At 48.0% G+C, this 15,000-nt stretch overlaps 1 protein-coding gene across 1 annotated transcript in view; it reads right to left on the reverse strand.

The window, feature by feature from the left end:
• The window catches only part of citb (citron rho-interacting serine/threonine kinase b), a gene marked incomplete at both ends in the record, with an annotated part of 24,148 nt that overhangs the window by 6,436 nt on the left and 2,712 nt on the right, over window positions 1-15,000 (reverse strand). The window contains 22 exons of the mRNA XM_080532318.1: window positions 273-453; window positions 718-909; window positions 1,982-2,005; window positions 2,236-2,400; window positions 2,599-2,815; window positions 2,943-3,065; window positions 3,359-3,499; window positions 3,616-3,720; window positions 5,783-5,918; window positions 6,726-6,919; window positions 7,849-8,046; window positions 10,015-10,068; window positions 10,250-10,447; window positions 10,979-11,153; window positions 11,288-11,397; window positions 11,688-11,804; window positions 12,138-12,233; window positions 12,376-12,501; window positions 12,667-12,807; window positions 13,299-13,352; window positions 13,537-13,590; window positions 13,710-13,880. Of these exons, the coding sequence (XP_080388444.1) occupies window positions 273-453; window positions 718-909; window positions 1,982-2,005; window positions 2,236-2,400; window positions 2,599-2,815; window positions 2,943-3,065; window positions 3,359-3,499; window positions 3,616-3,720; window positions 5,783-5,918; window positions 6,726-6,919; window positions 7,849-8,046; window positions 10,015-10,068; window positions 10,250-10,447; window positions 10,979-11,153; window positions 11,288-11,397; window positions 11,688-11,804; window positions 12,138-12,233; window positions 12,376-12,501; window positions 12,667-12,807; window positions 13,299-13,352; window positions 13,537-13,590; window positions 13,710-13,880 (2,972 nt within the window). The remainder of the gene's footprint in view (window positions 1-272; window positions 454-717; window positions 910-1,981; window positions 2,006-2,235; window positions 2,401-2,598; window positions 2,816-2,942; window positions 3,066-3,358; window positions 3,500-3,615; window positions 3,721-5,782; window positions 5,919-6,725; window positions 6,920-7,848; window positions 8,047-10,014; window positions 10,069-10,249; window positions 10,448-10,978; window positions 11,154-11,287; window positions 11,398-11,687; window positions 11,805-12,137; window positions 12,234-12,375; window positions 12,502-12,666; window positions 12,808-13,298; window positions 13,353-13,536; window positions 13,591-13,709; window positions 13,881-15,000) is intronic.

The following is a 15,000-nucleotide window of genomic DNA, read 5'->3' on the forward strand; positions in this document are numbered from 1 at the left end:
CACACACACACACGCACGCACACACACACACACACACACACACACACACACACACACACATAGGTCTGTAACTGGACAACCATAAACCACCGCAGTCAGTCAGGCATAGACTATTCATCTATCACAACAGGGGGCTAATTGACCTTATACCAAATCCAGTACAATGATCAGTCAGATAGGAGAGATCCTAAATAAGTACAAACCAATCAAACTTGTGGAGGAGGACGAGTTGTGGAAGTCTGCAGTTTTGCTCAGCTTACTCTGAGACCCACCTGGGCTGCTTCATCCAGCCCTCCAGACGCACATGTCCGCTGGCCTCTTTGAGCTGCAGACCAGGGGAGCTGCCTTTGTCCCTGCACAGCGCCTCAGACATGTGGAGGACACAGTCGCTGGCCAGGCCACAGGTGGCTGGAAGGCAGGGGGAGCATTTCGGGTGGCACAGAGCGTGACATTCTGAAGGAGAGAAAAAACACTCTTAATGGATGTGAAGACAGCAACGCAGGCCATCCCTCTGTGAGAGCCTCATCAGGTTATAGGGGGAGGCTGGTGGAGGTAGAAATCGGAGGACCGGCTCAAGGAATGCCTCCTCATTCCATTCCATTGCATTACAACAAGTCCGTCATCTGTCCTTCTATCTCCACCAGCCTCCTCTGCATCAGACGTCTGCCCTGCCATGGGTACTGTGTTGTAGGGTATAAGCGAGTAGTCAGAACATACCGATACAGGTGGCAGCCTGGCGGCCGAAGTGTACGGTGTCCAGGCAGACGTTGCACTTAGCAGCCCTCATGTTGAGTCCCACGGTGAAGCGGTGGGGAGTGTTGTGGTGAGCCCTGTCCCTGTCCCTGTCCCTGTCCCTCTCTCTCTCCCTCTCCCGGTCCCTCTGACTGTCCTTCATACGACGTCCGTATTCTGAACAGAGCCAGGAGGGAAGATGGTGAGGAGAGGAAATCTCTAACGACAGTCATTGAGTCGGACAACAATCATATATAGAGCAGAAACCTCAATGCACCATGCCATGGCAGCTATGAAAATAAGGGTAGGAAGAAAAAAGCATTACCAACATGAGGTTGAAGTGTTCAAACATAACGGCATCAAAATGAAAAATGTTTATTTGAATGTTAATCCACCACTGTGGAGTGGATTTCAGGACTGGAACTTGTAAGTGTATGTGTATGGCACATGCATCCAGGGATGTTCCTATTGAGAGAAACAAATCATAGGTTCAAACAGTGCAAGGTAGGTGAGATAGGTTGAGAGGTGTGTCATATACCCCCTGTGTAGGATGTGTAGCTCAAGGCTGGGTTGCAGTGGTTCAAAGTGCAGGGCAGAGTGTAGCAGTGTGAGGGTTAAATTAACTGAAGTTTTGGCAAAAAGAAGTAAAGGCTATCACATCAGATTTCTAAAGCTGTGCACTGAGAGGGAGCAAGTTCCACTGAACAAAGAACTCTGCGCTGCAACTCTACTGCTAAACTGGACATCGTTTCAGCCACATCTGTCCAGGGATAATATATACACACTGTACAACATAACACATAATGTACTAGAGTAGGCGCTTACAGTATAGGATAGCTAGTCATGTGACCAACTGTATACAAGTACCATCTGCTGGGTTAGACCCACAGACCACCAGCAAGTGGTGCAAAGTGTATAGTAGGGTGTGGATAAACCAATACTGTGAGAAGCAGAGAAAACTGTCCTAATGTTTTATGTATGCAGGAAACATGTTAAGTCACTTGTGATGCTAATGTTTGAATAATTCATGTGCGAATCGTAATGTCTTAAATATTTCAGTGGACAGTCAAGACTGGCAACTCTAGCGCAAAGATTGGAAACGACCAGGTAGTGAAGCATACAGTAGTATTTCATACTAATGAAAAACTGCCATTTGATCCTCGTGCAGAGCTTTTAAAATCTGGCCCACAGAGAGATGAGAGGGGATAGCAAACCGAGAGCTCTGTGAGTTAGAGTAGGAACGACTTACTTTCAAAAGTGACCCTCCTTCTTTCTGCAGTGTGAGAGAAAATGACGATAAGTGTTCTAAGGCATACGGAGAAGGATATGCAGGAGTTCTACGTAGTGTGTCCATCAGGAAAGAAGATACAGATCTGTCTGTGAAGTCAGAAACGTCTACAGTACAATATACATAGGTCAGATCATTCTATCTAGAGTTAATGGTCCAGACAGAGATGTATTAGCTGTGCCTGAGGACCCCTCAGTTGCCTCTTCCAGACTCACCCTCTGGGGTCGCTGCGTCCTTCCTGCGGCCAGAGCCGGAGGAGGCCATGCTGCTGGGTCCCTGCTGATGCTCAGGGGACTTCACCATGGCAGACATCATCATCTGCTGCCGCGTCGTCCCCGGGGTGGCGGGAGTGCCATGCTCCAGAGCCTTGTACTGGCCCGCTGTGTGTGTGTGCGCGTGTGTGTGTATGTGTGTGTGTGTGTGTGTGTGTGTGAGAGAGAGAGAGAGGTGTTTGTTTAACCTGTGCAAATCGCCTATGACAACAACACTGAGTGCTAGTGATGAGTTTGGTCGTTTGGCTCGCAGCATGCGGTGGAGTGACCTTCAGCGGCAGGCGACAGTATAACCACCATCCTCACCTTCCTCCCGGAGGGAGCGCAGCTCCAGTCTCATATTCTGCAGCGCGTCCTCCAGCTCGGAGGAGCGGGAACGCTCCTTGTCCAGGGCCACCTTCATGTCACTGTACTGCAGGGGCACCGGGGTGACCGAGGGCACAGGAGACACCTGGGGCACCTGGGACTGGCCCTGGGCGGCCATGGCTGCCAGGAGGTCCTCTCTGCGGCGCCCAAATAGACCCTGGCACGCAAACAAATACACACAAACGCCTGTCACGGACAAACACCGTGCTGAACGATTTGGAGAGGAAATAGGAGGTAGAGAGAGCGAGGTGAAGGTGCCCATGAAATGATCAGGTGTGTCTCACCTTTTTCTTCTTGGAGCCGCCCTGGTCCACCCTGGCCTGGAGGAAGTCTATGAGTTTGGTTTGCTGGGTGATGGTGCCTTCCATCTTCACCTTCTCATGGGAGAACACAGCCTGCAGGTGGAGCTAATTTGAACATTACTCAGGCGGTGAATTTCTCGTCATGTACTTCATTGAGAGTGCGTGCGTGTGTGTGTGTGTGTGTGTGTGTGTGTGAGTGCGTACATGCGTGTGTTTGTGTGTGTGTGTGTGTGTGTGTGAGTGCGTACGTGCGTGTGTGTGTGTGTGTGTGTGCGTGTGCCTGTGCGTGTCCATGCATTCATGTGTGCGTTCGGCATGTGTACAGTATGTGCATGCGTGAGTGTGCGTGGCATGTGTGTACAGTATGTGCATGCGGGTGTGTGCGTGGCGGTCAGTACCTGGATGTTCTCCAGCTGGTACTCGAGGTCCGTCCTCTCCGTCTTGAGAAGGTCAGTCTGGTCCAGAGCGTCCTGCAGCCCCTGGGTCAGGCGGAAGATGTGAGTCTTTTGAACGTCCATCTGCTGCTGCAGCTTCGACTGCTGTGGAGGAGAACAAACAGAATACATGAAGCTCCCATAAACCCTTCACTGCGTTTCGGGTGATTTATTATCCTCTATACCGATAAACAATGGACTGAATGGAGAATGGAACACACCTCATCCAGCATCCTCTGCTTCAGGTCCCTCTCACTCTCCAGCTTCTGCTGCAGACTGCGGGTGTTCATCTCCAGCATGGCGTGCTTCTTCTCCAAGTCATTCAGCTAGAGGACAGGGAGAGGAGAGTGTACATGTCTGGAGAGGAACGTGTACATGTCTGGAGAGGAGAGTGTACATGTCTGGAGAGGAAAGTGTACATGTCTGGAGAGGAAAGTGTACATGTCTGGAGAGGAAAGTGTACATGTCTGGAGAGGAAAGTCTACATGTCTGGAGAGGAGAGTGTACATGTCTGGAGAGGAAAGTGTACATGTCTGGAGAGGAAAGTGTACATGTCTGGAGAGGAGAGTGTACATGTCTGGAGAGGAAAGTGTACATGTCTGGAGAGGAAAGTGTACATGTCTGGAGAGGAGAGTGTACATGTCTGGAGAGGAAAGTGTACATGTCTGGAGAGGAAAGTGTACATGTCTGGAGAGGAGAGTGTACATGTCTGGAGAGGAGAGTGTACATGTCTGGAGAGGAGAGTGTACATGTCTGGAGAGGAAAGTGTACATGTCTGGAGAGGAGAGTGTACATGTCTGGAGAGGAGAGTCTACATGTCTGGAGAGGAGAGTCTACATGTCTGGAGAGGAGAGTGTACATGTCTGGGGAGGAGAGTGTACATGTCTGGAGAGGAGAGTGTACATGTCTGGAGAGGAGAGTGTACATGTCTGGGGAGGAGAGTGTACATGTCTGGAGAGGAAAGTGTACATGTCTGGAGAGGAGAGTGTACATGTCTGGAGAGGAAAGTGTACATGTCTGGAGAGGAGAGTGTACATGTCTGGAGAGGAGAGTCTACATGTCTGGAGAGGAGAGTCTACATGTCTGGAGAGGAGAGTGTACATGTCTGGGGAGGAGAGTGTACATGTCTGGAGAGGAGAGTGTACATGTCTGGAGAGGAGAGTGTACATGTCTGGAGAGGAGAGTGTACATGTCTGGAGAGGAGAGTGTACATGTCTGGAGAGGAAAGTGTACATGTCTGGAGAGGAAAGTGTACATGTCTGGAGAGGAGAGTGTACATGTCTGGAGAGGAGAGTGTACATGTCTGGAGAGGAGAGTGTACATGTCTGGAGAGGAAAGTGTACATGTCTGGAGAGGAGAGTGTACATGTCTGGAGAGGAGAGTCTACATGTCTGGAGAGGAGAGTCTACATGTCTGGAGAGGAGAGTGTACATGTCTGGGGAGGAGAGTGTACATGTCTGGAGAGGAGAGTGTACATGTCTGGGGAGGAGAGTGTACATGTCTGGAGAGGAAAGTGTACATGTCTGGAGAGGAAAGTGTACATGTCTGGAGAGGAGAGTGTACATGTCTGGAGAGGAAAGTGTACATGTCTGGAGAGGAAAGTGTACATGTCTGGAGAGGAGAGTGTACATGTCTGGAGAGGAGAGTGTACATGTCTGGAGAGGAGAGTGTACATGTCTGGAGAGGAGAGTGTACATGTCTGGAGAGGAAAGTGTACATGTCTGGAGAGGAGAGTGTACATGTCTGGAGAGGAGAGTGTACATGTCTGGAGAGGAAAGTGTACATGTCTGGGGAGGAGAGTGTACATGTCTGGGGAGGAGAGTGTACATGTCTGGGGAGGAGAGTGTACATGTCTGGAGAGGAGAGTGTACATGTCTGGAGAGGAAAGTGTACATGTCTGGAGAGGAGAGTGTACATGTCTGGGGAGGAGAGTGTACATGTCTGGGGAGGAGAGTGTACATGTCTGGAGAGGAGAGTGTACATGTCTGGAGAGGAGAGTGTACATGTCTGGAGAGGAGAGTGTACATGTCTGGAGAGGAAAGTGTACATGTCTGGGGAGGAGAGTGTACATGTCTGGAGAGGAGAGTGTACATGTCTGGAGAGGAAAGTGTACATGTCTGGAGAGGAGAGTGTACATGTCTGGGGAGGAAAGTGTACATGTCTGGAGAGGAAAGTGTACATGTCTGGAGAGGAGAGTGTACATGTCTGGAGAGGAGAGTGTACATGTCTGGAGAGGAGAGTGTACATTTCTGGAGAGGAAAGTGTACATGTCTGGCCACTATCATTGTAGGAGGGCAGACAGACAAATAGACCATAGTAGACTGGTAGACAGACACACATACACAGACAAACACACACACTCCCCCCCACACACACACGTAGGCTTACTGTGTCAGAGAGGCTCTCTGCTTTCAGTTTCTGGTCTTTGAGGGCCTGCTGCATGGCCAGGATCTCGGCCTTGTGCTCCTTCACTGCCAGTTCCACGGCCTGACGAGACTCTGAGCTGCGCTGGTCCGCACGCAGCCTGCAGAACGGGAGAGATGAGTGGACCATGTGAGTGTACATTTACATTACATTTACATCTGTGGCATTTAGCAGACGCCTTATTCCAAAGCGACTTACAATCAATACATTTGACTAAGTAAGTGAGTCGTACTAGAAGACCTCTCCTGTATATATTGAAAGATCTGTTCAATATTTAACCAATTGTATGTGTGGCTTAAATGATGGTGAGAATAGAAGTGCTCATTCCTTATGTCATCAGGAAAGATACTGTGGTGAAGACCAGGTTTTTCAATAACAAGACCCATGTCTTGTTATTACAACAATGGTAGACACAGTGGCTCTAGGCAGCCTTTTATCTGTATGTTGAGGTTTAGACAAGAGCAGTACGCACTGGAATGCTATGGAAACAGGAGTCGTCAGAGGGGGGAGAAGATTATCTTTTAGCCTTGGCCTTTCTGATTTCTGATTTAATATTTGTGATAAACGAAGAGTATTTAACATGTCCTCTTGTATGGGTTCGTCGTTGCACTTGCACTACTGGGACATTGTGGGAGCTGAACTGTATGCTGGAGAAAGAGCCGTATTAGAACCGTGTAAGCTACACTTTGTAATAAATCTATTATCATCAGGGAAGTGCAACCTGTGTTGACGTCTATGTACTGTATACTGAAGACCTTGTATATTGCGAGAGCTGTGACTTTACAGAGAAGTGTTGGAATAAACACAACGCAGAGACTACGATACAGAGAGATCATCATATCTCTTAAACACCAAAAGCCAACAGTATGCGTGTGCTTGCTTGCATGCATGCCTGCGTTTGTGCTACCTGTTCTGTTTCTCGTTGTCCAGCAGTCTCTGGATTTCCCGGGTCCTTCTCTCAGCCTGGTTCTTCTCATCCTCCAGAGCTCCTCTCCAGGCCTCCCACTGCCGCTCCTTCTCCAACAGCTCGTCATTCAGGCTCTCTAGCTCCACAACCTGCTCCTCCAGCATGGTGCACGTGGTCTTCAGCGTCTCGATGTTCTAACAGACAACATTGACCCATGAGAAGGCGGCATGTGGAATGGTCAAGGAATTTTGTCAGTCCTAATAGGGTGGCAGTTTGTTCTCAGAATCTACTCTAGTATACTCTAGGGTTCTGCAAATATCACCTCTGAGAGTTTTATACATGATATATATCTATATATACTGTATCTATATATATACAGTATTGCCTTTATGAATCATGTATAAAACTCTCAGAGGTGATACATGCATACCTATATATATAGTTTATGTCTCATACTGAATTTGATGTCAGGGTTCCTATTAAATAGTTTGAGACAAGCACTGGCAGATAAATATAGCAGCTGCAGCAGCAGCAGCAGCAGCAGCACCTGTGAATTCCAGGCATTCAGGGTTCTATACACGACCTGGGAATGATGGGGATGACACATCCCTCCCACTCACGGTCGGATCCGTCGTCTATGACTTCCATCCCTTGTTACACAACCACTAGGACGAAGAGAGTGAGAGCGCTACTGAACGCCCACACACACACACCCTCCCACAGGGGCAGAGCGCATCACACAGCCTCCTCTTTCACTGAGCTACATGCATAACACTTGAACATCTCCAATATCTACTGCCAGAGTATGCCTTCCATCTCTCTCTCTCTCTCTCTCTCTCTCTCTCTCTCTCTCTCTCTCTCTCTCTCTCTCTCTCACATTGTTCTGGTTGGTTGGATGTCTGTGTCACCTGTGATTGTTGGTTGAGGAAGATGATTGTGTCTGGGGGCGTGTGTGTGTGTGCATGTGTGTGTGTGCGCGTGTGTGTGTGTGTGTGCGTGTGTGTGTGTGCGCGTGTGTGTGTGTGTGTGTGTGTGTGTGGGCATGTGCGCGAAAGAGACAGAGAGGGATAGAGAGATAGAGAGAATTAGACAGAGGGAGAGAAAACGAGGACCAGAGACAGACCTGTTTCTGGTTGTTGAGGTGCATCTCGCGGTCGGCCACCTCCCTGCGTAGGCTTTCCACGTCCTGGCTGAGCTGCAGCCTGTCCTCTGTCTCGTCTGTGGCCTCATCCAGCTGTTTGGACAGGTAGAAGTTCTGTCTGTTCAACTCAGCGTTCTCCTGGGTCAACTGGGTCAGCTGGTCCTCCAGGTCCGTGATCACCTGAGGGACGGAGAAGAAAACTCAACAGACTGACAACACCAAGATTGACAGAACTCATTGCATGCAATTAGAATCTTGTGAAATATATACAATATGATGTATCTGAGCGATCGACAGGAAGGAGGGATATATGAATACAATGTTTGGGGGTGGTTGATGGATAAACCTGGACTATAACAAGAGTGAAATATTCAGTATAACCACCATCCTCATATTCATTAGAATGTAGAATGGACACAGGGGGCAGTCAACATGAGCTTCCTCTAGACAGAGATAATTTCACTGCAGCATTAATAGGATATCCATCTCTCAATTGTAGATAAATATCTAAGCGACTTCAGACAGTATTCATGTCTCTCTCTCTCTCTCTCTCTCTCTCTAAGAGCTGAGCAGACAGCCTACTAATCAATTCATCTGCACCATTCTCTCCTCCTCTTAATCAGCCAGGATGGAAGTGAGGAGTGCAGACGGTATGGAAATGAGGGGTTAAAGGCTGATGAAGCATCTAGTGAGAGGCGGTGTACCATGAAGGACTACAGGGCAGTGGAGGGAGAGAAACCAAGCCATACAGTAATAAACCAGTGATACAGTAATAAACCAGTGTTATAAACCAGTGTTCTCTCTCAACACAGTAATAAACCAGTGTTATAAACCAGTAATAAACCAGTAATAAACCAGTAATAAACCAGTGTTCTCTCCACTGAGTCGGTCCTCCCAGTCCCCTGGGGGGCTGCTGTGGCCTGAGAAGAGGCCAAAATGAGAGGAGGAACAGAATACGTAGAGGAGGGAGGAGGGAGGACAAGAGTGGGGCTGATTCACTGGGCTCTCTGGCTATCATCCATATCCCCTCCCCATTCAACCATGCAGGATACAAAATATACAGTAAATCATACTCCAAGGTCTGTCTCCTCAACACAGGCCAATGTCAACACAGCCCAAAACAATACCAGCTGTAACGAGGAACACAAACACAACTTGCCCCACGGAAAGACAATTTGTGGAAGTCAAGATCATAGTTTCCTTTCATTGGCGTTAGTTAGTAGAATTCACCACAAGCTATAATTTAATGGCCAACATCAACAAGGTAATGAACAACAACAGCTTGGATAAAGAAGCCACAAAAAGCTGCCCTTTACCTCAAGCTTGGTTTCATAACATCCATCAGTGTGAATATTTTACATCATCTAATGATGCTCTGAATCATGATTTCAATGTGGCCTCACCCATGTTCCATTACCGATGTTTTTGAAAGGTATATTACTACCAATCTAACTCAGCACAAAAACACAAATGGTTCCCCATGTTCAAATAGGCATGGGTGGTCAGGTGGCATATAACAACCTATTTTTTTTCTGAACTTAACAATAATCGCCAGAGAATGCTCTTTCTCAACAGCTTGCGAGTGGGAGGATCTCAAAAGTAGGGCAAAGAGATAAAGAGAGACCATTAGATATTAACCACAATGAGTCCCAGCGGTGACTCAAACAATGTGATTTTTGTGAGGTTTTTAAATCCTCCACAACATAATAACCTTATTTTCACAGGGTTATTCTCCACACACTCAACAACAAAGAGATATGGAAATGGTAGATAAGGGTAAACATTTTCACATTAAACTAAATAAAATACTCTATTATTCTACTCTGGGCCAAAATGGAAGACCAGCAGAAAGCAAGCTGATATTGAATAGGTATTACAGTAAGTATTAGGAATAGTTGTGGGGATTGAAAAAAGAGATAACATGAAGCCATGATAGCGTACCTTTCCCTGAAAAGCATGTTTTCCTGAGTGTGATGACTGGAAACACTAACAATGAAAAATCGATAATAGCTGATTGTATCTGATTCAACTGAGCTTATATAATGCCCTCCAGTTTTAGAAAAAGAGAAAAGAAAGAAAAAGAAAGAGAGGAAAGGAGATATCACAGAGGGAGAATGAGAAGGAAAACAATACAAGAGGGTGGTGTACCGCACAGCTGTCTCTCAAGGCATCAAACTTGCGCTGGAGCTCATCTCGGTGAGCCTTGCAGACAGAAAGAGAGAGAGAGAGAGGGAGAGAGAGAGAGAGAGAGAGAGAGAGAGAGAGAGAGAGAGAGAGAGAGAGAGAGAAAGGGACGGTTATAACACCTGTGTTGTTGTTTACTGTATGTCACATGTAAAGAAAGTGGACTTGGAGCTCCAGTGGTGCATGCTCCGCCTCTCACCCTGAGCACAGTGATCTCCTCCTCTGCCTCAGCAGTGGTGTCCTCCAGCTCAGACTTGGCCATCTGCAGCTGGCTCTCCAGGGAGTGGCGTGCCGCCTGCTGCCCGCTGATCTGAGACTCCCGCTCCTGCAGCGACAGAGTCAGCTCCGTCACCTGACGCTTGATCTCCAGCTTCTGCTCTTCATGCTCCAGGCCATTCTGACAAGGGAGAGAAGAGAGGAGATAGTCAGAAAGAGGTCAGCGAGAGGGAAAGAGTCACGCACCGTAGAGTTGAGTCACCCTTTCGGTCGAGGAGGTTCAGATGGTAGCTGATCTGGCAGAACAGCCACAGGGGAGCGTGACATTTCACCCTACCTGACCCCTCGCTGGCATGACTTTTCCTGGCTCCTCTCCATGTCCCTCCGAGCCTAACCTCTCTGCCCTCTCCTCTCCTCCTCTCACTGACCTTCCTCTCTGCCCTCATCCTGCCCTCTCCTTTCCCCCCTACCCTCTCCTTTCTCCCCTTCATCCTCTCTTCCCCCCTCTCCTCACTTCTCTCACCTACCCTCTCCCCACCCTGCCCTCTCCTCCTCCTCCCCTCCCCTCCCCTCTCCTCTCCTCCACCTCTAGCCTAGCAACTTCCCTCCTTGATCTCCCCTACCTCTCTCCTGCCCCTCTCCTCCTCTCTCCTCTCCTCTCTCCCTTCCTGCAATCCCTGACCTTCCCACTCGGTCCTCCTCCTCTCCTCACCTCTCTCAGCCTGGTCTCCAGCTCCATCACGCGGCTCTTGTTGCTTTGCTCCTGCTGACTCATCTTCTCCAGGTGTTCCTCCAGCTTGGCGTTCTGGGCCTCCAGCTTCCCTCCCTGGGACTCCAGGTAGAACTTCTGCTGCCTCAGCTCAGAGATCATCTCCTCCTGAGCTTTCCTGCCAGGCCCACACACAGACAAGGAGCCCAGTGAGACTCATATCAACCACGTCAGTAAGGGGAGATAGTACTGGGAAGCCTTATTGCTGTTCACATCTGCACTAGCCTACTAGTATGCTCCCACGGCCCTCACATGTTCCTCTGGGTGTAGATGCTGCTGTTGGCTGCCAGTTTGTTGGCCTCGGACAGCTCAGCAATCCTTTGCTCCAGGTTGTTCATCTTGGAGTCCATGGCATTGATGGTCTGGGATGGAGAGGTATGGACAAGAACATGTCTGTCTCAAACAACATACTGTAAAACAGATCAAGTTCCAACAAGGCATCACTCAAGAGCCTTAACACGTATGGCAACGTGCTGCATACAGTACGCATGAACTCTTCACCAAGCGTGTGAAGCATACGGCACTACTGCTGTAAACAACTGCTGTTGAGCGTTAGCCTAGCAACAGGTTCTTCCAGACTTGAAATCTATGTCAGTGGGATTAATATGAAAATAGCCCAGGCCATGTCATACCCCTGCTGGCCAGCTCTTACCGCCTTCTGCTCACTGATGGTGCCACACTTCTCCCGGACCTCCTCCTCAAACTTGGTCTGACTGGACTCCAGCATCTCCTTATCAGCCATGTCTGCCTTCATCTGGACCTCCAACACCTACTCAACAGGAGAAGGCATCGTCACAATGTCAATAAAGCTATAAAAAACAAACATCCGGGTCCAGATAGGCTATACTGTAGACCCCAACCTTCACTGATATAGTCCTAGCGGCCAACAATGCTGTGTGTCTATGTGACGGACAAGGTTCGAACCGGGGTCTTCCATGTGGAAGCCCCAAGTGTCTACCATGAGACCAAGAGGACATCTTCATGGTCTGAAGGCGACACTTTTTTGAAGTTTACACGTCTCATGTCTCAGTCAGTGAATCACAAGCGCGTGATTCAAAATCACCTCCAAATCATGGGGAGTAGCGATGTTCTGAACCTCTACCTTGATCTTCTCCTCATAGAGCTTCTCCTTCTGCTCCAGGTGTGTCTCCATGCGATGGGCTATGGACTGAGTCTCCCGGAGGCTCTCCTCCAGTTCCTACACAAACAAATACAGGAGTATACACTGTTTATGTCTCACATGGTTGTTACAATATACCTTACATTGTTAATGTTGTCTCTGATATCAGTTGGAGGGGAATGGGGGGGGGGGGGGTCTTTTCTATCCAGCCGTAGCTTACCAGGATCTTGTCTGCCATTTGCTGGATCTGATGGCCCTTGCTGTGGATGTCCTCTTTCAGCTTACTCTCTCTGCGCTCCACAATTTCCAGCCTCTTGACCTGGTTCTCCAGGGTCTTCCTGCCATCCTAGACACACACACACACACACACACACACACACACACACACACACACACGCAGGCTGCTCAGCAAAGAGGTCAGCTGTAACAACCAATGAAAGCGACTTCTCTCAATGAGTTCTGTCTCTGATTTGTTCTTGTCTTATGTCTGTCAGTTTTGAGTTGTGTGTACCTCTGTCTCACGCAGGCGTCTGCGCAGGCTGTCACTGGAGTCTTCCTTGGTCTGCAGTCTCTCCAGCTCGCGCTCCATTCGCTCCTTCGCCACACGGATGCTATGCAGCAAGTCTGTGGCCTCCGTACTCGCCTTTGTTGCCTGCATTATGGGGGGATAGAAAACACTGTTTTCCCATGGTTCCAGTTTCAAACATATTAGACTGTTAACTCATATACATGATAGCATATAAAAGCATTGCCGAGATATTCATCTTAATGTGATTTATTGTACTGCTCGAACGTGGGCCCATTTAGACAAGTCAATTTCTACAAAATAACTGACATGTTTTAATTACATTTTAATGTTTATGCATTCAAGTTAAATGGTAGCAGATGGGGCAGAAATATTTCATTGCTGGTTATTAAGCAGAAACTTAATTATGATTTTTAGCAGAGACAGTTACATTATTCTCAGACCACATCTGTTTCAGTTAACAATGGACAGTTGGCACTAACCATTAGCAGGAGAGATAGAGAGAGGACTTTTTACACTTGTGAGGGGAGCACAAGCACCAGTTAAATCTCCTCTCCCTTTACAGCCTATGCTGAACATGAATTATATATGAGGTTTTTCAACAAAAAATATTCTACCTTGGCGTGCTTATCTTGGAGATCCTGGATTTTCATTTGCTGTTCACCATTGGCCTGTAACAGAGAAATACATGGAGTAAGTAAGCTTGGCGATCCACAGCCCTGATGAGTCTTACAAAACCATTGGCATAGTTGTACCTGGGATGCAGTGGTGTCCTAAATAATGACTGAACTGAGATTCATTTATGGACTATACTGAGGAGGCCAACGTTGTGAGTCAATGGGAACACAGATGTACCTTCTCTAGCTTTGAGAGAAGCTCCTCAGTGTCGGCCTTGCCTTGTTCCTTGGCCTGTGAGACAACCAGGAGAAGATCAGCTGTTACTCTCCTCACCACACCAACATTTGACTTTCAAGTTTTCCTAATTTGGGTGAGTCAACAGATCAAATCAAAAAAATCTAAACGGAGACCTTCTGCATCCTCTGCTGATAGTCTGCAGACTTCCTCTTTAGTTCCTCGCTGGTCTGACGGGACTCCTTAAGCTCGGACTCGTATAGGTCGCTACGACGACGAGCAGCAGACAGGTCTTCTTCCAGCTGCCTGATGGCCACCCGCATCTCCTCCAACTGAGCATGGTATTCCTGCAGAGGCACGAGGGAGGAGAGAAAGGCCTAGGTGAGAGAGATGGTTGGAGAAGAATGGGTGACCCCCAAAAAGAGAAAGTGAACACAAAAGGGCAGACGGAGAGCATCAAAGACAGAGTAGGAAGGCAGGCATAAGAAAGGGAGGGAGGAAAGGGCAGAGAGTTGGGAAGAAAACACACAAGAGGACAGATAATGGGCTGGGTTGAATGAGGAGTCAGGGAACAAGAAAAAAGGTGCACCAGCCACAATCATTTAATGCCCCTGTCTTCTAATGAATAATTAGCCCATTGCTAACAGCCTTCGTTTCCATCGCCTTGCCAGGTTACGGGGCATGCAGAGCTGTCTATCAGGGAGGTTTAGGAGGGCTAATGAAAAGTAGCATCCCGTCGGTGCCCAGGGAGAGTGAGGGCAAGCTGACAATGGAACACGACAGGCGTGGCTGATAGCATCAGTGCAAGCCTCTCATTAGAGGCCACGTCAGTCCCATTTTAATTAAAAGTGTTCCTCCTGTTTTCATTAAGTTTCAGAGGCTGGTAGAGTTCCTCCATCAATGACTGGAGCATGTCTCCCAGGACGACCGCCTGTCGCAGTGACCCAGGAAATAAGTGCAACGTTCGTTCATTCCGTCAAATCCGTCATAAATTACTCATTTTGAGGAAATGAAAGAAGTCGATTTTCACAATTACCTAATTTCCCCCCATTAGAGGTTTGAAGGTCCATAAAAAGGAAGCAAATGTTTGTTATTACAAATGATATTGTAACTGGCTGGATAAAGCAAACCATTAAACTCCTTTCATTATCCAGTGGGGACTGACTTTCATATGTGGATGATACATCAACTGGATAAATCTACGTTCATGGGAATCTTTTTAATAGAATCTCACCTAAAGAATTATCAAATGGCAGTGCCTTCCACTAAATTAGTAATCTTTTTTCACAAAGGGCCTAATCAGCATCACAGCTTCTTAGCGCTATCATCAAGTCCCTGACTGGATCTCCAGCAACCCACGAACATCACTCAGGATTGAACCAGGCCAGGGTTGAACCAGCTGTGTAATACTCAAGAAGGAGTGAGCCAGGGGGCATGGAAGAAGAGGGGATGAGATTAGAGAGAGAG

Source organism: Nansenia antarctica (genome assembly GCF_963989245.1).
Source record: "Nansenia antarctica genome assembly, chromosome: 5".
Classification (NCBI taxonomy): domain Eukaryota; kingdom Metazoa; phylum Chordata; class Actinopteri; order Argentiniformes; family Microstomatidae; genus Nansenia; species Nansenia antarctica.